Source organism: Papio anubis, chromosome 14, assembly GCF_008728515.1.
Source record: "Papio anubis isolate 15944 chromosome 14, Panubis1.0, whole genome shotgun sequence".
Lineage (NCBI taxonomy): Eukaryota > Metazoa > Chordata > Mammalia > Primates > Cercopithecidae > Papio > Papio anubis.
Genome location: NC_044989.1, coordinates 63549714 through 63571401, shown reverse-complemented (window position 1 = coordinate 63571401; position 21688 = coordinate 63549714). Strand labels below are relative to the sequence as shown.

Here is a 21688-nt window from a genome sequence, read left to right as displayed (position 1 = left end):
TTCTTTCTTTTTTGTCTACTTCATGGAATTGAAAATAAGAAATATTTTAGAGATGATCTAATTTAGCACTTTTGTTGAACAAATGAGGAAATAGAAGCTCTGAGAGATTAAATGACTTGTCTAAGATCACAGATAGTTAAACACAGAGATCAGAACCCTGGTCTCCTGAGTTTTTCACTGTTTTCATTCTTGCTGTGAAATGGAATTTGATAACGTAATTCTAGCCTGGATCTAAAGGAACATGTTAAGATAGGATAGCAAAAAAACAGTGAAAGAGACAAGAAAAGGAAAAAATTAAAAGGGGGGTAAGGAGAGCTTTTCTTTTGTTCTGCATCAAGGCTCAGCAAATTTTTTAAAGGGCCAGATAGTAAATAGTTTAGGCTTCTCAAGTCATATGGCCTCTATCTCAACTACTCAACTCCAACACTATAGCACAAAAGCGGCCTTAGACAATATGTAAACAAACAAGTGTGGCTATGCTCCAATAAAACTTTATTTGGACACTGAAATTTTAATTTCATATAATTTTCACATCTAAAAATATATCTTTCTTGTCTTTTTTCAACCATTTGAAAATATAAAAACCATTCTTAGATTGTGGACCATAAAAAAATAGATGTAGGGCTGCATTTGGCCCATGTGATCTGTAGTTTGATGCCTTTAGAAGTATAAGCCTGATAAGTAGAACAGATATTCAGCCTTAATGTCACAGAAATAATAGAGTTTAATGGGGACTGGGATGAAGTGGAGTGTGCCTGCCCCCACTAAAGTGGGCAGTAGCCATTCTGATTAAGGAGACTGTGGCTCTTAGGAAATGGAGGCCAAACACTGCAAAATCTTCTGACTTTTCAAAAAGCCGGAACGCTGGATTTTTATGCTAAATCTCTCCATTTTTTAATGAATTAGGGTAGCTTCCATTGCACAAAACAGAATGAAAGCTCACCTAAATGTGCCAACTTTTAAGTGTCGGTAAATAATTCAAAATAGTTGTTAAATATTGTAGATCAAACATCTGTAAACTGAATTTGGCACATGGACTCCCAGTTTAAAAATCTGCGTTCTAGAAAGTCAAAGCAAAATTCTAGGTAATTCATGCTTCCTAGCAATAATTCAAATTTACCCAATTCAGAGTCTTTCAGACCAAACCCTTAACCTTTCCACAAACTGAACACAGTGATTATAAAGTAATAGGTCACTCAGGCTATAACCACTCCCTATACCATCCTGTATCCCACCCCCACCAAAATTCTGTCTCTTTGTAGTTTATTACTTTAAGACATTAAGCTTTGTTTAGTAGGTGGTGCCAAAGTACTAATCACATCTAGAACCTTTCCTGGAATTGAGTACACTCAATATTATATTTCAAAAATATAATCACATATTATAACTATAATCTAAGCCTATCAGATTTAAAATAGTTAATATAAATTTTTTTTCTAACTCTTCTTGTCCTTTCTCAAAGTTATAACCATATTAAATTGCTGCCACTATGGATCTTACTTTCATTTTATATTCAGGAAAACGCAATTTAAACATGTTTACAAATATAAAGGACCCAAAATATGTCCTTTAGCATCTTCCAAAAACTTTTCTCCTCTACTTTTTTTTTTTTTTTTTTTTTTTTTTTTAAGAGATGGAGTTTTGCCATGTTGCCCAGGCTGGTCTTGAACTGCTTGGCTCAAGCAATCTGCCCGCCTCAGCCTCCCAAATTTCTGGGATTACGGGCATGAGTCACAGCACCTGGACTCTTCTCTACTTCTATGTTGTCACTATTTGTTTATTTTTTTCTGCCCCCTCTCCCCACCCTGCTATCACACTGTAAGCTCATTAAGGATGGAATTATGTCCGCTTCGTCTTTATATCCCCCAATCAGTAAAGATATCTGCACAGAATAGACCTTCAATAAATGTTTGCTTTTAAGAATGAACAATCAAACCTAATTTTCACATTTGAAAATGAAACCATCTAAGAACTCCATTTACTGGTAGAGATACATTTTCATTTTATCTTAATGAATAGCAAGGAGTACAATTGGTCCATGTAATGATATTCTGGAAAATAAGTATGTTAATAGAAGGACCTACTACACTTTTCATCCTTAAAATAGTACTAGCATATCCAAGCAGAATGTATTACAGAAAGTTTTGGGAGGAGAGAGTCCATATGCTATATGTATTTTCTAATGGAATATAAAAAGAAATTCAATAACAGTAAGGATTGGGAAAAGGACTCAAGGTGAGGATAAATATAATGTTTTGTCTGTCAAGGAAAAAGCATTTAGTCCTTATCTGCTACAGTTTTCAAATATATATATCTATGTAGATCTATATACACACTGTGGAAATAATATACAGAAATGACATTAGCAAGATGGCAGATTAGGAAGCTCCAGACCCTCGTTTTTCTATGGAGACAAATTATCTGCAACATATACATAAAAATAGCTTTGTGATAAACCTAGAAATTAGTTAATGGACTACAGGACTCATGCAAGTGCAAAAACAAGAGAATGGATGGTGCCTGAGAGGGTAAGAGAGTTCATTGTATTTTGCTTGCCTGACCCCTCCCTTGGAACAGAAGAAATAGAGTGAAACTTAAGTCCAGCATGCTAACTCCCTTGCAGGCTGCATTACTTTGCTCAGGGAACTGATGAGAATGGCAGTTGCATAGTGTGGATACAAGATGAGAGGCCACTGAAAACAGAGGTTAATGCCTTAGCATGTTAGACAGCAGAGACTCTGCAGTTCTGCAGCCAGGCTCTAGGGGGAGCAGGAGATTAAGGGCAGAGGACTAAAACAGAAACAGCTCCCGCGAAGATACAAGAAAGGAAGACAGAAGCACCCAGATAAACTAAACGTAAACATACAACCCCAAAGAAAATGCATCCCCAGGAAAAATCTGAGAGGTCTCAGAACCTCTAGCCAGATTGACTGGTCACAGTTTTCCCCCAAATAAAAGTAGTTCATCATAAAGATTGAGAAAGTTGGCTGTTTCTTCAAATGCTCAAATCCCAACAAAAGACCACAAGGCATACAAAGAAATGGGACCATGGCCGGAACAAAGGAACAAAATTAAGCTCCAGAAATTTGCCTTAAAGAAATGCAGATCTATAAGCTTCCTAAAAAAAAATGTATAATAACTCTCATAAAGATGATCAAGACCTTCAAGAGAACACAGAACTACACAGAAATCAGGAAAACAATGCATGAACAAAATAAGAATATCAACAAAGAGAAACTATTTTCTATCAAGCCAGGCATGATGCCTCAAGCCTCTAATCCTAACACTTTGGGAGGCTGAGGAGGGAGGATTGCTTGAGTCCAGGAGTTCAAGACTAGCCTGGGCAACATAGCAAGACCCTGTCGCTTGAAAAAACAAAAACAAACTATGGACCTGAAAAATACAAGTGAACTAAATAATTCACTAGAGGGGTTCAACAGTAGACTTAAGCAAGCAGAAGAATCAGTGGACTTAAGCAAGCAGAAGAATCAGTGTTCTTGAAGTTAACACATTTGAAATTATTGAGACTGAGGAGAAAAAAGAAAAAAAATGAAGATAAATTAACAGAACCTGAGCAGAATAATATATGTCGTATGGGAGTCTCAAAAGGAGGAGAGAAAGAGAAAGGGACAAAGAGCTTATATGAACAAAAAGTGGCAACAAACTTCCCAAGGCTGATAAAAGAAATGGACCTACAAACTCAAGAACTCAATGAACTCCAACTGTGATAAACCTGAAGAGACCCATACCAAGACATGTTATAATCAAATTGTTATGAGTCAAAGAATCTTGAAAGCAGCCAGAGAAAAACAACTCATCACATATAAGTGAGCCAACCAAGATTATCAGCAGATTTCTCAATAGAAACCTTGAAGCTAAAAAGAAATGGAATGATTAAGGTGCTAAAAGAAAAAAAAAATCAAGAATACTGTATCCAGCAAAACTGTCCTTCAGAAATGAAGAAGAAATTAAGACCTTTCCAGATAAACAAAAGCTGTTTAGTCAATATTACTAGACAATAAATACTAAAGAGAGTCCTTCAAATTAAACAAAGGATGGTAGGCACCAACATAGTAATATGAAATTATAAAGTTCTCCACTAATGATAAACATTTAAATAAATATGGAATCCTATATTGTAATTCTGGTGCATAAATCCACTTTTAATTCTTGTATATACAAGTCTAACCAAGTAAATCACAGACACATAAAATTATAAATCTATGTTAATTGATATACAACAGATACAATAGGTAATTTATGACAATAACATAAGGGGGGAAATGGTGGCTGTAAAGGAGAATTTGTGTATGCAATTGAAATTAAGTTCTTATTAGCCTAAAATAGATTTGTTATAACTTTAAGATACTTTCTGCAATTGCAGTGGTAACCACAAGAAAATATCCATACAATGCCCACAAAAGGAAATGAGAAGGGAGTCAAAGACAGACAGTAAGGGAAGAATGAGGGTCCAAAAAGCCACAAGATATACAGGAAACAGGTAACAAAATGGCAATAGAAAATCTTTCCATATCAGTAATTACTTTAAAGTGAGGAAATTAAACTCCTCTGCCAAAGACATATTGGCTAAGTGGATAAAAAAAATAAAAATAGGATCCAGTGGTATGCTGCATAAAAGCCGTTTAGATCTAATAACACATAAAGGCTAAACGTGAAGGATGAAAAAAGATATTCAATGCAGACAGTAACCAAAAGAGAGCAGGGATATCTATACTAATATGAGGCAAAATAGATTTCAAGTGAAAAACTGTCACAAGAGACTAAGAAGGATACTATATAATGATTAAAGGGTCAATTCACCAGGATGATATAGTAATTATAAATATTTATGCACTAAATATCAGAGCTCTTAAATATGTGAAGCAAACATTGACAGAATTGAAGGGATAAATACATATCAACACAGTAATAGTAGGAGATTTTAGTAATGGATAGGACCACCAGATATAAGATAAGATCAATAAAGAAATAAAGGACTTCTCTTTTTTTTCCCCAAGGTGGCAGATCAGAGACTTTTCTAGCATGCTTCACCTATTTGGAAGCAAAAAAAAAAAAAAATAGTGTATAGTCACATAGTGCTCTTTTATTCAAGAAGCAGCACAGAAATTCAAATCCCAGAAAAGAAAAGGTGAGAAGGCACCCTGAGTAGCAGCATCTGACTGAGAACTGTGAGTGAAGCCCCCGATATGGTAGAGGAGCCAAGAGTGTACCTCTGTGATCTACCTTTCCTCTGAGAAACCATGCCACCCACGCCATGGGAAACTACCTCGGCCCTTCTAAGCCCTGGGGCTAACATGGTGAGCGGCCAGGAGAGTGAGAAAGAAAAATACTGGGAAATGCTCCAGACATTTTCCCAGACCTGGGATCTAACAGGAGGATGCCCTTTTCAATCCTGGCTCACTGGGCAGGATTCAGTAACTTAGCAGCAGTACCCATGGGTATTAGAGATTCTTGGGCTGGAGAATCGAGTGCTGGGACTGGAGTTGGGGAAGGACCCCCACATCAGGAACTGAGTGGTGATTGTGGAGTGCATTCAAGCCATGGGTTCTGAAATTGGGCTTTCCCCCTTTGTGGAACCAGAGAGGGAGGAGATTTGTTAGACAGCCATGGTTTTCCCCAAGTGGCAAGATTTGTGGACAGGGATGGCACTGCGATCCTAAAGCCAATCTGCATTGACTTTCCTAAGTGCCCTAGCTCATGCCAGGGTGGGATTCAACTCCATTGGTTCTGAGGAGTGAGAGGGAAGCAGATTCCCACACCAGCTCACCTGGTCTAGGAGCTTTGGCTGCCCTGCTCTTCACATGTGAGGAACTTGGTGCAGCAGCAGTGTTTCTACTCTTTATTAGGCGTATATCCAGATATCCAGGCATTTGGTGACTGCTCCCTAAATTCTCCTCAGAGATAGTGCTTGCATTCACTATTCGGGGGCGGGGGGGGGGAGGCGGTGGGCGGGACCAGTGCAAGTGCAGGGTGCCTGGTCCAGCTCTGCTCAGCTTCACATGCTCTCTGAGGCTGAGGATAAAACCCAAACCACTGAGCATTCCACAATCCAGCCCATTGCCTGGGACATTGGAGAGTTTCTCTTGGTAAACAAAGATCAAGCATGAACTTTACTACTACCACCACAGCCAGCTCTTACCTACAAGTGCCACTGACTGGCCTGGAGGTCAACCTGCACAACACAGGACAAAATCTGGTAACACAAGCCCACAGCACTTAGGAATGAGATAAGCTCCTTGTGACCTATAACCCTTGCTTCACAGGAGGTCATGAGCCTACTCACCTGCCTGGTATACCACTACTACAACCAGCATTTGAAAAAGCCACCACATGATGGTAATTTACAACCAAGGAATTCATACGTAGTCTTTGCCACTGAATGCACCTGGTAGCAAAGCCAAACAGCCCTGCACAACATATATTGCAGTCACATCCTCAAGGACTTGGTGGTGGGGGGGGACGTCCTGTCCAAATCCAGGTAATTCAATAATAAGAAGTGACTATTTCTCCAAATGAGAAAAAAATCTGCATAATACTGGAAGCATGAAAAGTCAGGGGGTTATGACACCCCTCAAAGGATTACACTAACTCTCTAGCAATGGATGCTGACCAAAAGGAAATTTCTGAAATGCCAGATAAAGAATTCAAAATATTGATTTTATAGAAGCTCAATGAGATCCAAAAGAAATCTGAACACCAATAGAAAGAAATCAGAAAATTAATTCTGGATATAAATGAGAAATTTATCACAGAGAACTTTACCAATTTTTTCTTATCTAAAAATGAACAAACATAACTTTTGGAAATGAAAAATTCACTGAAGGAATAACAAAATACAGCTGAAAGGGTCAATAACTGACTAGATAAAGCAGAAGACAGAATCTCAAAATTTGAAGACAAGTGCTTTGAATTATCTAGTTAGACAAAGATAAAGAAAAAAGAATAAATTAGAAAGAACATTTTGAGAAGCATGGAATTATATAAAGAATCTAAACTTATGAATCATTGGTGTTCCTGAGGGAGAAGGAAAAACATAGTTTTGAAAATCATTTAAGGAAATAATGGATGAAAATTTCCCTAGTTTTATAAGAGATTTGGACATGCAAATACTAGGGGCCAAATGAATACTAAGAGAACACACTGCCAGATGGATTTCACCGCAACATATAGTCATTAAATTGTCTAAAATCAATATAAAGGAAGAAATCCTAAAATCAGCAAGAGAAAATAATCTAGTCACCTGTAAAGGAAACTCCATCAGACTAACAGTGGACTTCTCAGTGGAAACTTTATAAGTCAGTAAGAGATTGGGATTCTATTTTCAACGTGCTTAAATGAAAAAAAAAATTATCAACCACAAATTTTGTATTCTGCTAAAATAAGTTTCATAACTAAAGGAGAAATAAGGTATTTTCCAAACACTGAGGGAATGTATCACCACTAGACAAACCCTACAAAAATATTCAAAGGAGTTCTAAACATGGAACAAAATGGTCAATGTTTGCCATCATAAAAATACACAAAAGTATAAAACTCACAGGTCTTATGAAAACAGTTACACAAAGGAGGAAGAGAAAGAAATCAAATTACAACAGGACAGAACTCCACCAAACCACAAAGACAAACAAAGGGGGGGAAAAAGATGCATATAACGTACAAAGCAATTTGATAACATTATGACAGAAACAAACCTCACATATGACTATGAACACTGTACATAAATAGATAAAATGCTTCATTTAAAGGTATAGATTGGCAGATAGGTTTTTAAAATATGAACCATATTTTCATAAGAACTATAAGAAACCCCCCATATTGGTAAAGATTCTTATAGCCTGAAGGTAAAGGGCTAGAAACAGATCTCCCACACAAACAGAAACTAAAAGTGAGCAGGAGTATCTATGCTTGTATCAGATAAAACAGACTTTGAATCAACAAAAGTAAAAAAAAGACAAAGTCAGTCATTATATAATGATAAAGGAATCAATTCAACGAGAGGATATAAAAATCCTGAATATATACACACAAAACACTGGAACAGTCAGAGTCACAAAACAAATATTACTGGACATAAAGAGATAGCAATATAATAATGGTGGGAGACTTCAACACTGCACTCACAGCAGTTCACAGATCATTGAGACAGAAAAACAACAAGGAAACACTGGGCTTAAATTGATCTTGAGACCAAATATACCTAACAGACATTTACAGAACATTCTACCGAACAACAGCAGAATATAGATTCTTCTCATTAGTGCATGCAGCATTCTCAAACATAGACCATACATTAGGTCACAAAACAAATCTCAATAAATTTTTAAAAATTGAAATCATACCAAGTATTTTCTGAGACCACAGAAAAGTAAAACTATAAATCAATACCAGGAGGAACTGCTGAAACTATACAACACATGGAAATTGGACAACATATTCCTGAACAGTCTTTGGGTAAATGACAAAATTAAGATGGAAATTTAAAAATTTTTAGAAATGAATGAAAATGGAAACAACATACCAAAACCTCTGGGATACAGCAAAAGCAGTGCTAAGAGGGAAGTTTATAACATTAAACGCTTACATCCAAAGAATAGAAAAATCAAATTAACAACCTAACATCACACCTCAAGAAAGTAGAAAAAAAAAGAACAAAGAAAACCCAAAGCTAACAGAAAACAAATCAGGGAAGAACTAAATGAAATTGTGAACAAAAGAACATTATAAAGGATCAAAGAAACAGAAAGTTTGTTCTTTGATAAAATGAAGTTGACAAACTGCTAGCTAGACTAATCAAGAAAAGAAGACAGAAGATCCAATAAACAATCAGAAATTTAAAAGGAGACATTAGAACTGATACCACAGAAATACAAGCGATCATCAAAGACTACAATGAACATCTCTGCACTCACAAACTAGAAAACCTAGAAGACATATAAATTCCTGGAAACATAAAACCACCCGATATTGAACACATAGAAATCCTAAGCAAACCAGTAACAAGTAGTGACACTTAATCAGTAATAAAAAAAAGTCTCCTAAGGGGGGAAAAAAAAAGTCCAGGGGCAAATGGATTCACAGCCAAATTCTACCAAATCTACAAAGAACTGGTGCCAATGCCCCCTGAAAACGCTTCCAAAACTTCAATGAGGGAAGCCTCCCTGACTCATTGTACAGAACCAGTATTATTCTGATACTAAAGCCAGACTAGCACACAACAAAAAATGAAAACTATAGACCAAAATCTCTGATGAACACAGATGCAAAAACTTGCAACAAAGTACTAGCAAACCCAATACAACAGCACATCAAAAATATAATACACCACAATCAAATGGTTTTATTCCAAAGATGCCAAGTGTAGTTCAACATACTCAAGTAAATAAATTTGATTCATTATATGAGGAGAATTAAAAACAAACTATATAAATATCTCAATAGATACAGAAAAAGCATTTGATAAAATTAAGGATCCTTTGGTGATAAAATCCTCAACAAACTAGGCATAAAAGGAACATACTGCAAAGTAATAAAAGCAATATATGATAAGACCACAGAAAACATTATACTAAACAGGGAAAATTTGAAAGCAGTCTCCCGAAGAACTGGAACAAGACATTGATGACCACTTTCACCACTCCTGTTCAACATACTAGAAGCCCAAGCCAGAGCAATCAGGCAAGAGAAGAAATAAAAGGCATCCCAATTTGGAAAAGATGAAGTCAGCTTATCTCTGTTTGCTCATGATATGATCTTATACCTAGAAAATCCCAAAGACTCCTAGATTTCATATATTCTGTAAAGTTTCAGAATGAAATCAGTGTACAAAAATCTGTCATTTCTATACATGAACAACAAACTGAGAACCAAATCAAGAAGTACAATAGCTACAAAAAAAAGTAAAATATTTAGGAATATATTTTAAACAAGGGGGTAAAAGATCTTTACAAGGAAAACTCCAAAACACTGATGATAGAAATCATACATGACACAAATGGAAAAACTCCTCATGTTCATGGATCAGAAAAATCAATATCATTAAAACAACCATACAGATGTACAGATTGAATATAATTCCTATTTTTAAAATGTAATTTTTCACAGAATTAGAAAAAATAATCCTAAAATTCATATGGAATGAAAAAAGAGCCTGAATATCCAAAGCAATTGTAAGCAGAAAGAACAAAGCTGGAGGCATCACATTACCTGACTTCAAATTATACTACGAGGCTATAGTAACCAAAACAGCATGGTACTTGTATAAAAACAGACACATAGATCAACGTAACACAATAGAGAACTCAGAAATAAAGCCACATACCTGTAGACAACTGATCTTTGACAATATCAACACAAACATACCTGAAGGAAGGACATCCTTTACAATAAGTGGTGCCGGGAAAACTGGATTACCTGTGCGGAAGAATGAAACTGGACTTCTGTCTCTTACCATCTATAAGCCAACTCAAGATCAATTAAAGGCTTAAATGTAAGACTTGAAACTATAAAAATATTAGAAGAAAACCTAGGGAAAACTCCTCTGGACATTGGCCTAGATGAACAATTTATGACTAAGGCCTCAAAAGCAAATGCAACAAAAACACAAATAGACAAATGGGACTTAATTAAACCAAAGAGCTTCTGCAAAGCAAAAGAAATAAGACAACAGACAACATGCAGAATGGGAGAAAACATTTACAAACTATGGATACAACAAGGGACTAATATACAACGAACTCAAACAACTCAACAACGACATAAACAAATCAAAGAACATAAATATCTCCTCATCCTTTACCCACCTCCTACACTACCGAATGGGCAAAGAACATGAACATTTTTTCAAAAGAAAACATACAAATGTCTAACCTGCATATGAAAAAACGCTTAACATCACTAACCATCAGAGAAATGCAAATTAAAACCACAATGACATATTTCACAGAAGTCATAATAGCTATTACTAAAAATTCAAAAAATAACAGATGTTGGTAAGGATGCAGAGAAAATGGAACACTTACACACTGTTAGCGGGAATGTAAATTAGTATAACCTGTATGAAAAATCATATGGAGATTTCTCATAGAACTGAAAATAGAACTGCCATTTGAGGTAGCAATCCCGCTACTGGCTATCTACCCAAAGGAAAATAAATAATTAGATCTAAAAGATACCCACACTCATGTGTTTATCACTGCACTATTCACAACAGCAAAGAGATGGGATCACCTATGTTTACATCAGTGAACGACTGGATACAGAAAATGTAGTGTATATGTGCAATGGAATACCACTCAGCCAGAATTATCTTTTGCAGCAACATTGATGGAACTGGAGGCTATAGTCTTAAGTTAAATAACTCAGAAACAGAAAGTCGAACACCACATGTTCTCACTTACGAGTGAGAGCTAAATATTGTGTATACATGGACATAAAGTATGAAATAATAGACACTGGAGATTCAGTACTATAGGAGGTGGGTAAAGGATGAGAAATAAATAAATGGGTACTATGTACATTATTCAGGTGGTAGCTACACTAAATAGCCAGACTTTACCACTACACGGTACAGCCATGTAACAAAACTGCACTTGCACCCCTTCAATGCATACCAAAAAAAAGTAATAGAGGTCTTCACTAACAGTTACCACCCTCCCACTGTTCTGAGGCTCCAGTGTCTATTATTCTACACTCTATTTCCATGTGTTCACAGTATTTAGCTCCTATTTATAAATGAGAACATATGGTATTTGACTTTCTGTTTTCTGAGTTATTTCACTTAAGATAATGACCTCCAGGTCTATATAATGAACAGAACATATACAGAACACTCACCCATCAACTGCAAAAAAAAAACATTCTTTTCAAGTGCACATGGAACATTCTCCAAAATAGACCACATGAAGGCCACAAAACAAATCTTAACAAATTTTAAAAGAGAGCAATCACAGAAAATATATTCTCTGATTACAGTGAAATGACACTAGACATCAACAACAGAAGGAAAACTGGAAAATCCACAAATACATGAAAATTAAGCAATGCACTCTTAAACAACAGGTCAAAGAAGAAATCACAAGGGAAATTAGAAAACCTCTTGAGACAAATGAAAATGAAAACACAGTGTTCCTGTGTTAGGCCATTCTTGGATCGCTATAAAGGAATACTCAAGACTGGGTAATTTTTAAAGAAAAGAAGTTTTATTGACAGTTCTGCAGGCTCTACAAGCACAGTGCTGGCATCTACTCAGCTTCTGAGGAGGCCTCAGGGAGCTTTTCCTCATGGCAGAAGGTGAAATGGGAAGAGCAAGGGAAGGCTTGAGAAGGAGAAAGAGAAGGGGGAGGTGCCACACACTTTTAAATAGCCAGATCTCATGAGAACTCACTACTGCAAAGACAGCACCAAGGGGATGGTGCTAAACCATTCATGAGAAATCTGCTCCCATGATCCAGTCACCTTCCATTTCACCTTCCTCCATGAGGAAAAGCACCCTGAGTCCTCCCCAGAAGCTGAGCAGATGCCAGCACCATGCAGGTACAGCCTGCAGAACAATGAGTCAATTAAACCCCTTTTCTTTATAAATTACCCAGTCTCTGATATTTCTTCCCCGTCCCCCCCCCCCCCGCCCCCGGGACAGGGCCTCACTCTGTCACCCAGGCTGGAGTGCAGTGGTGCAGTCTCAGCTCACTGCAACCTCCGTTTCCTTGGTCAAGCGATTCTCTAGCCTCAAATTCCTGAGTAACTGCAATAATAGGCATGAGCTACCATGCCTAGGTAATTTTTGTACTTTCTGTAGAAATGCGGTTTTGACATGTTGCTCAGGTTGTGTGGTATTTCTTTATAGTGATGCAAGAACAGCCTAATACAAAGTCCCACCTCCTACACTGGGTATTACATCTCAACATGAGATTTGGAGGGAACATTCAAGCCATATGAGTGCCCAAACTTGTGAGATGCAGTGAAAACAGTACTAATAGAGAAGTTTATGGCTATGTTTACATTAAAAAAGAAGAAAGATTGAAAACTAACAACCTAACTTTGTACCTTAAAAAACGAAAAAAAGAAAAAGAAACTAAACCCAAAGCTAACAGAAGAAAATAATAAAGTTTAGAGCAAAGATCAATGAAATAGAGAATACAAAAGCAATAGAAAAAAATCATCAACAAAACTTAAGGTGATTTTTCCAAAGTATCTACAAAACTGACCAATTATTAGGCATACTAATTTAAAAAAAGAGAAGACTCAAATAACTAAAATCAAGAGTGAAAGAGGGGATATTAAAGCCAGTACAACATAAAATAAAGAGGGTTGTAAGAGAATATACAAACAGTCGTATGCCAACAACGTATGGAAAACTTACATAAATGGACAAAATCTTTTAAACACACAGCCAACCAAGATTGGATAATGAAGAATTACATAATCTGGACAGACTTACAACTATTAAAGAGATTGCATCAGTAACCAACACTCCACACAAAGAAAAGACCAAGACCTCATGCCTTCATTAGAATATTTCAGCAAATATTTAAAGAAGAATGAACACCTGTTCTCCTCAAACTCTTCCAAAAAAATTAAAAGAAGGGAAAATCCCAAATTCATTATATAAGGCTAGCATTACCCTAATAATAAAGACAGATGAAGACAAAGAAAACTACAGACCAACATTCTTGATAGATATTGGAGCAAAAGTCATTAACAAAATACTAGCCAACCAAATTCTTAGGCATAGTAAAAAGATAATATACCATGATCAAGTAAAATTTATTGATGTAAAGTAAGGATAGTTCAACATTAAAAAATCATTTTAATCACATTAACAGAATGAAAGATGAGAACTACATAATCATCTCAATTGATACACACAAAAATAGCGTTTGACAAAATTTGATGTTCTTTCATGCTAAAAATGCTCAACAAACTAGGATGTAAGGAAACTATTAATACCGCAACATAATGAAGGCTATACATGAAAAGACCACAGCTAACATCAATCTCAATGGTGAAAACGGAAAGCCCTTACTCTAGGATCAAGAACAAGACAAAGATGCCTGCACCCCTTCTATTTAACATAGTACTGGAATGTCCTAGTCAAAGCATTATGCAAGTGAAATAAAAGGCACCAAAATCAGAAAGGAAGTGAAATTGTCTCTGGTTACAGATGTCTTAATCTCCTATGCAGAAAGCCCTAAAGATCCCATTTAAAAACTTTAGAATAATTGAATTCAGCAAAGTTGCAAGATACAAGTCAACATACAAAAATCCATTGCATTTCTGTACACTAAAAATGAGCAATCTGCAAAGGACAGTAAGAAAACAATTTCATTTACAATAGCATCAAAAAGAATAAAATACTTTGGAATAAACCTAACCAAGGAGATAAAAGACTTAAAACTAGAAAACACTGCTGATAGGTATTAAAGACACAAATAAATTGAAAGACATCCAATACTGTTAAAATGTCAGTATTGCCCAAGGTAATCTACCAATTCAGTGCAATCCCTATCAAAATCCCAATGGCATCTTTGGAAATATAGAAAAATCCATTTAAAAATTCATATGGAATCACAAGGGATGCTGAATAGCCAGAACAATCTTGAAAAAGGAAAAAGAGGTCTTTCTGATTTCAAAACATATTACAAGGCTACAGTAATCTAAACATTAGGACTGGCATAAACGCAGACATACAGACCAACAAAAATGAACAGAATTGAGAGCCCAGATATAAACCATTAACCATATGGTCAAACAATTTTTGACAGATGTCAACACCATTCACGCAACAGGAACTATCTCTTCAACAAACGTTGCTGGGAAACTGAATATCCCCATGCAAAAGAGCAAGTTACACCCTTTTGTTACACCATAAACAGAAATTAACTCAAAATGAATTAAAGACCTAAACATAAGAAACAGAAGTATAAAACTACTAGAAGAAAACATTAGAGAAAAGCTTCATGATACTGGATATGACAATGATTTCTTGTGTGTGACAACAAAAGTAAAAGCAACAAAAGCAAAATAGACAAATGGGACTACAAATGGGGTTTAATCCAACTCAAAAACTTTTATGCATTAAAGGACACATTAAAGTACCAATAAAGTGAACAGACAGCCTGAGGAATGGGAGAAAATATTTGCAAATCTGACAAATCGTTAATATCTAGACTACATACAAGTTCCTACAACTTAAGAACAAAAACAACCTAATTAAAAATGGGCAAGGGGGCTGAGTGCCATGGCTCATGCCTGTAATCCTAGCACTTTGAGAGGCAGGATTATAGGCACAAGCCACCACAGGAAGCAGGAAGATTGCCTGAGCCCAGGAGTTCAAGACCAGCCTAGGCAACCTAGTGAAAGCCCCTCTCTACAATAATGGTTTTTTTTTTAATGAGTCATGCATTGTGGCACACACCTGTAGTTCCAGCTACTCAAAGGGCTGAGGTGGGAGGATCACTTGAGCCTGAGAGGTCAAGACTTTAGTGAGCCATGATTGTGATACTGCACTCCAGCCTGGGCAACAGAGTGAGACTCTGTCTCAAAGAAAACAAGGACAAGTGACTTGAATCTACATTTCTTCAATGAAGGTATACAAATGACCAACAAGCATATAAAAAGATGCTCAGTATCACTTATTAGAGAAATGCAAATCAAAACCATAAGGTAGCACGTCACATTCATTAGGATGACTAGTTTAAAAAAAAAAAAAAAAAACAAATTAAAAAAAAAAAAAAAAAACAGAAAATAACAAGTTTGTCAAGGATTTGGAGAAATTAGAATTTTTGTGCACTGTTGGTAGGATTGTAAAATGGTGAACCACAATGAAAACAGTATGGTGTTTCCTCAAAAATTTAAAGATAGATTCACTGTATGATATGGCAATCCCCCTTCTGAGTATATGTCCAAAAGCACTGATAGCAGGGTTTTGGAGATATCTGCACATCCATGTTCATAGCAGCATTATTCACAATAGCCAGGAGGTGGAAGCAACCCAAATGTCAATAAATAGAAAATGGAAAAACAAAGCATGGTATATACATACAATAGCTTACTACTCAGTCTTAAAAAGGAAGAAATCTTGTCACATACTACAACACGGATAAACCTTAAGGACATTATGCTAAGTGAAATAAGCCAGTGACAAAAACACAAATACTGTATGATACCACTTTTACAAGATCTAAAGTTATCAAATTCATATAAACAGAAAATAAAATGTTGGTTATCAAACTGGGAGAGGGGCAAATGGGGAATTCTACAATGGGTGCAGTTTCAGTTTTACAAGACAAAAAAGTTCTGGAGATTTGCTTCACAACAATGTGAATATACTTAACACTATTGAACTGTATGCTTTAAGATGTTTAAGATGGTAAAAATTATGTTTTGCCATACACGGTGGTCCTAAGAGGTTTTTTTTTTATTTTTTGGTTTTTAATAAGGTTTATGTTTCTTACAAAAAATATATTTTTCACAGCTTCGTTATGTTTCAAACAATATTTTTAAACAATGTCCTGTCAAAGTTGCCAATATCTCTCTATACACCTCTGTACATCTCTTAAGATATGGGGGTATATATCTCCCTATAACGTTTAAAATGCTAATTAAAGCAAATATTAGGTAAGATATTTTCCTTTTCAAATTACGTGCTATACGTGAAAGAGCAAAATCATTTCTTGCAATATTCCAAGATAAAATATTCCAGTAATTGGCTAACAAAAACAAAAAATATATAAATAATAAGCTGGTTAAAAACACTATATATAAGAAAGATATAAATGAATTTTTAAAAATCAATATTTGAAATCATTCACTATTCTGTTATCAAACTGCCGAAGTAAGTATAAGAATGACAGAAGTCATAGGGAACTAGGACAACAAGATTTTCAAATTGACAAAATAAAGAAAAAAGTTCCACTGGGATATGTGCAAGTTGTTCTGTAATCTTACTTATGAGGGAGCTAGCAGAAATTGTACTTAGTATTTCACTCATATATTAATCATTTTTAACAGAATTCCTGGGGCCCTTGGACAGAGGGGATATGCTAAATGAAGCTTTTATTGGCCTGTCTTTAGCACCTCAAGGGGAAGACTCATTTCCAGATAACCTCCCTCCCTCTGGCCCAACCCACAGACATATTGTACAACAAAGAATACTGAATGGCTCTTCTAACAGGTAAGAAATGTTGACTGACGAAATTGCTCCATAAAGTATTTAGTATTACCTGTTCAAATGCGAACTAATAGCAAAGCAAGAATATTTCAAAATGTGAAGGAGAAAAATTTGCATTTCTTATGGCTCAGACTTTGCAGGAGTTTGGTTATTCAGAGCAGGCATAATGAATGGCAGAAGTGAACGTAAAAATAATATTGCTACAATAAATGTTATTCTACGCCAAAATGAAATTACTATAAAATATTGTCTGCATTCTGCTGTTAAATTCTAGGATTGTTGGACTGCCTTTAATAAATATTAACTTTTAGAATATGTAGTTTGAATTATAATTTATATAATATTTCTTTAATGCAAGTTTACCATTAGTTTTTGAAATCTGATAAATGATAGTTTAAATATCTGATATCTGTCTAGTTTGCTACATGGGGTTATTGAAAAGATAAAGAATATGAAATTTTTTTAAAAAGTAATGTTATTTACAGTGATAATGATAATATTAATTATGATGATAATGATTCTCTCAAGCAAGGGTCAGCAAGCGTTTTGTGTAAAGGGCCAGACAGCAAATATTTTAGGCTTTGCAGGTCACACAAACTTTTGCAACTACTCAATCCTGCTGTTACAGTAAAAAAGTGGCTACAGACAATATATAAATGAATCGGAATGGGGGTGTTACAATAAAACGTTATTTATAAAAATAGGCAGTGGGTCAGATTTGGTCCCTGGTTTATGCATAACATTCCTGCTTTTGAGGATCCTGACTATTTTCAGTAATTATAAAGAGGCCAAATTTTTAAAAATATGTATATATCAATTATATATACCCACCTACAATACCCTCAAGAAAAATGCCTCAAACTATACACATTAACAGCAAATAAAGAGGGGGAGGATTTCCAAGTATGAAAGAGTTTATTTGGATATCGGCAAATCCTCTCCCCAAGAAACTAATATAAAACTAGACAAAAACCATCATTTCTGGGCGTTGGAAATCAAACAAAGGCAAACAACAAATTGAGAAGCATTTATTCATGAAAAATTGCTGAACTTCTAGTAATAAAGTAGAAGTCTTTTATTTTCTTGCCTGAAGCTGCTTCCATCATCGTGCCCGTCCCCAGACTAGTTCTACCAAGGTAGGGCTGGCTTTAAAAACCAACAGCTGACTTGATTTGGAGCTGAGGGTGGAAAAACTCTACCTAGCAGCATTGTCTAATAAAAGTAGCAAACTATTGTCAGTAAAAGTGACAAACTTGATAGGAAATGCCAGTTCTGCTTGTCTGATTAGGGCAAGTGACTGAATGGCAAACTAGCCAAAAATTCAACAGGGAGATCCTGGAAATGAGAAAGCCAAAGAGGCGCTAATTAAACTCTCCACAAAATCTTTTTTTTTTTTTTGAGACAGAGTTTTGCTCTAGTTGCCCAGGCTGGAGTGCAATGGCACGACCTCAGCTCACTGCAACCCCCCACCTCCCTGGTTCACACGACTCTCTTGCTTCACCCTCCATAGTAGCTGGGATTACAGGTGCCCACCACTGTGCCCTGCTAATTTATTTATTTATTTGTATTTTTAGTAGAGACAGGGTTCCACCATGTTGGCCAGACTGGTCTCAAACTCCTGACCTCAGGTGATCCACCTGCCTCGGCCTCCCAAAGTGCTAGGATTACAGGCATGAGCCACCACACCCAGCCCGCAAATTCTTGATGGGATTGTATGACCTCCCATTTTTTGGCTTTCTCTTGCTTGGTATTTTCCACCTTATGCTTCTTTCTTCCTTCACACCCAAATGCCAAAAGTGCCCCTCTCTTTCTGCCTTTTCCCTGAGAAGCTATCCTTTTTGAAAACTGCCTCTTCAGATTGCATGGTACTTTATAGCATCTTCCTTGTAGTTCATGCTTCAATGTACCAGAACATCAGGCGCTAGGGAGATCATGCATTAGCATTTGCTGTTTTTTCCATTTTATTTACAGTTATTTTCAAGTTTGAACATTCTCTGTCTTCAAGTTATGCTAAGAACATGATTGTCATGTACTTTCATTTTTCCTTGTATAATGTTCTGTTTTGTTTATAAAAGAAGTATTGGGAGATAGAACATAGGCGACTGCTGTTATCTTCAGCTACCTAGAAGTCCTACCTCTTTATTTATTTATTTATTTTATTTTGGGGGCAGGGTCTCACTCTGTCACCCAAGCTGGAGTGCAGTGGTGCGATCATGGCTTACTGCAGCTTCGACCTCCCAGGCTCAGGTGATTCTCCCACCTCAGTGTCCTGAGCAACTGCAACTACAGGCACCTGCCACCATGCCGGGCTAATTTTTGTATTTTTTGTAGAAACAAGGTTTCACCATGTTGCCCAGGCAGGTCTCAGACTCCTGGGCTCAAGTGATCCTTCTGCCTTGGCCTTTCAAAGTGCTGGGATTACAGGCGTGAGCCACCACGTCTGGATACTTCTTTAAAAACAATTTTACTGAGATATCACTTACATATACCATAAAATTCACCCATTGTAAGTATACAAGACAATGATATTTGGTAAATTTATAAAGCTGTATGACCACCACCACAGTTTAGGTTTAGAGCATTTCCATCACCCCCAAATAGTTCCGTTATACTTAATTTCCATTCTCCTAACCCAGCCTGAGGCAAACATTGCTCTGCTTTCTGTCTCTAGAGAAATTTTATATAAATGAAATCATATAATCTGGACATTTCATATAAATGAAGTCATACAATACATTGTCTTTTGTATCTGGTGTCTTTCACTTAGCATTATGTTACTGAGGCTCATGTTGTAATATATAGTTTATTCCTTCTTAATTGCTGAATAGTATTCTATTACATGGATGTGCCACATTTTGCTTATCCACTCACCAGCTGATGGATATCTGGGTTATTTCCATTTTGGGGCTATTATGAATAATGTTGCTGTAAACATTCACATTGAAGTTTCTAAGTGGACATATATTTTCATTTCCCTTGGGCAGATATCTAGGAATTGAATTGCTGGGTCTTATTCTAAGTTTGTATTTAATTTGCTAGTTTTAAGAAACTGCCAAATTGTTTTCCAAAATGCCTGTAACATTTTACATACTCACCAGCAATATATAAGGATTCCAGTTTCTCAGTATCCTCACCAACATTTAATATTGTTGATCTTTTTTTATTATAACTATTCTGGTGGGTGAAGAATGATATCTAATTGTAGCTTTAATTTGCATTTCCGTAACAACTAATGATGTTGAACATTTCTTATTTGCTCATTAGCATTCTTTATTGTTATAACTATTCAAATTTGTTGTCCATTCTTTAGTTGAGTTGTCTTGTTATTGAATTGTAAGATACTTTTATATATTCTGAATACAGGTCCCTTATTAAATACCTGATATGCAAGTATTTTCTCCCTGTCTGTGGCTTGCCTTTTCATTTTCCAGTAGTGTCTTTTGAAGTGCAAACGTTTCCAAATGTTGGTGAAGCCCAGGAGAGCAATTTTTTCTTTTTTTGATTGTCTTTTATGTGTTGTAGTTAAATTTCTTTCTAATCTGAGAATGTGGATGGATATTTTCTCATGTTTTCTTCTAGAAGTTTTATAGCTTCTGCTCTTAAATTTAAGTCCATTTCGAGTTAATTTTTATGTAGGATGTGAATAAGGGTCTAAGTTCATTATTTAGAACATAGAAATACACATTTCCCCAGTACTTTTTTTGAGAGAAAAAAAACTTATTTTACCCACAGAATTGCCTTTGCCCCTTCATCAAAAATCAACTGACTATAGGTGTTAAGTGTTTATTTCTGGATTTGTCATTCTGTTCCATTCATCTATATGTCTATTCATACAGTAACAAGTGCCTAGACTTTGCTCTACTGAGGACCCTGCTGCACTAGGATCTCACAAAACATAGCCAATACCACAAAAATAAACAAGAAAAAGATGAACAGTTTCATACGAAGTTACGTCAAAGTAACAGAAAATGAAAACTACACACATCAATTAAGGAAAATTATCTTCCCCCAAAACAATCATGATGTCAAAGAAAACTGTACAACAACACACCAGGCAGAATTAGATATATTGGAATAAGCAACTGGGTATATTGAAACCCACTCTGAATTAGAAAGACAAAATGAGGCCAGGCATGGTGGTTCATGCCTGTAATTCCAGCACTTTGGGAGGCTGAGGCAGATCACCTGAGGTCAGGAGTTCAAGACTAGCCTGGCCAACATGGTGAAACCCCATCTCTACCAAAAATATAAAAATTAGCCTGGCGTGATGGCACATGTCTGTAATCCCAGCTCCTTGGGAGGCTGAGGCAGGGGAATTGCTTGAACCCGGGAGGCAGAGGTTGCAGTGAACTGAGGCCGCATCATTGCACTCCAGCCTGGGTGACAGAGTGAGACTCTGTCTCAAAAAAAAAAAAAAGAAAAAGAAAAAGAAGAAAAAAAGAAAAAGACAAAAATGAAAAATAGAAATGGACAGGAGAGAAGGAGGGAGGGATGGAAGAA

General features: G+C 36.1%; 1 protein-coding gene across 9 annotated transcripts in view; it reads left to right on the top strand.

Moving 5' to 3' along the window:
- The window catches only part of WDPCP (WD repeat containing planar cell polarity effector), a 479815-nt gene that overhangs the window by 405500 nt on the left and 52627 nt on the right, over positions 1–21688 (top strand). For 7 of the 9 annotated variants that reach the window (XR_002516673.2, XM_021924873.2, XM_021924877.2 and 4 more), the window contains one exon: positions 17029–17191. Coding sequence is in view for 7 of the 9 variants with exons in the window: in XM_021924873.2 (XP_021780565.1) it covers positions 17029–17191 (163 nt within the window). In the remaining 2 variants the exon portion in view is untranslated. Of the gene's footprint in view, positions 1–17028; positions 17192–21688 lie in introns of those variants that run through there. The other 2 variants (XR_002516674.2, XM_021924876.2) reach the window with 2 other exon arrangements.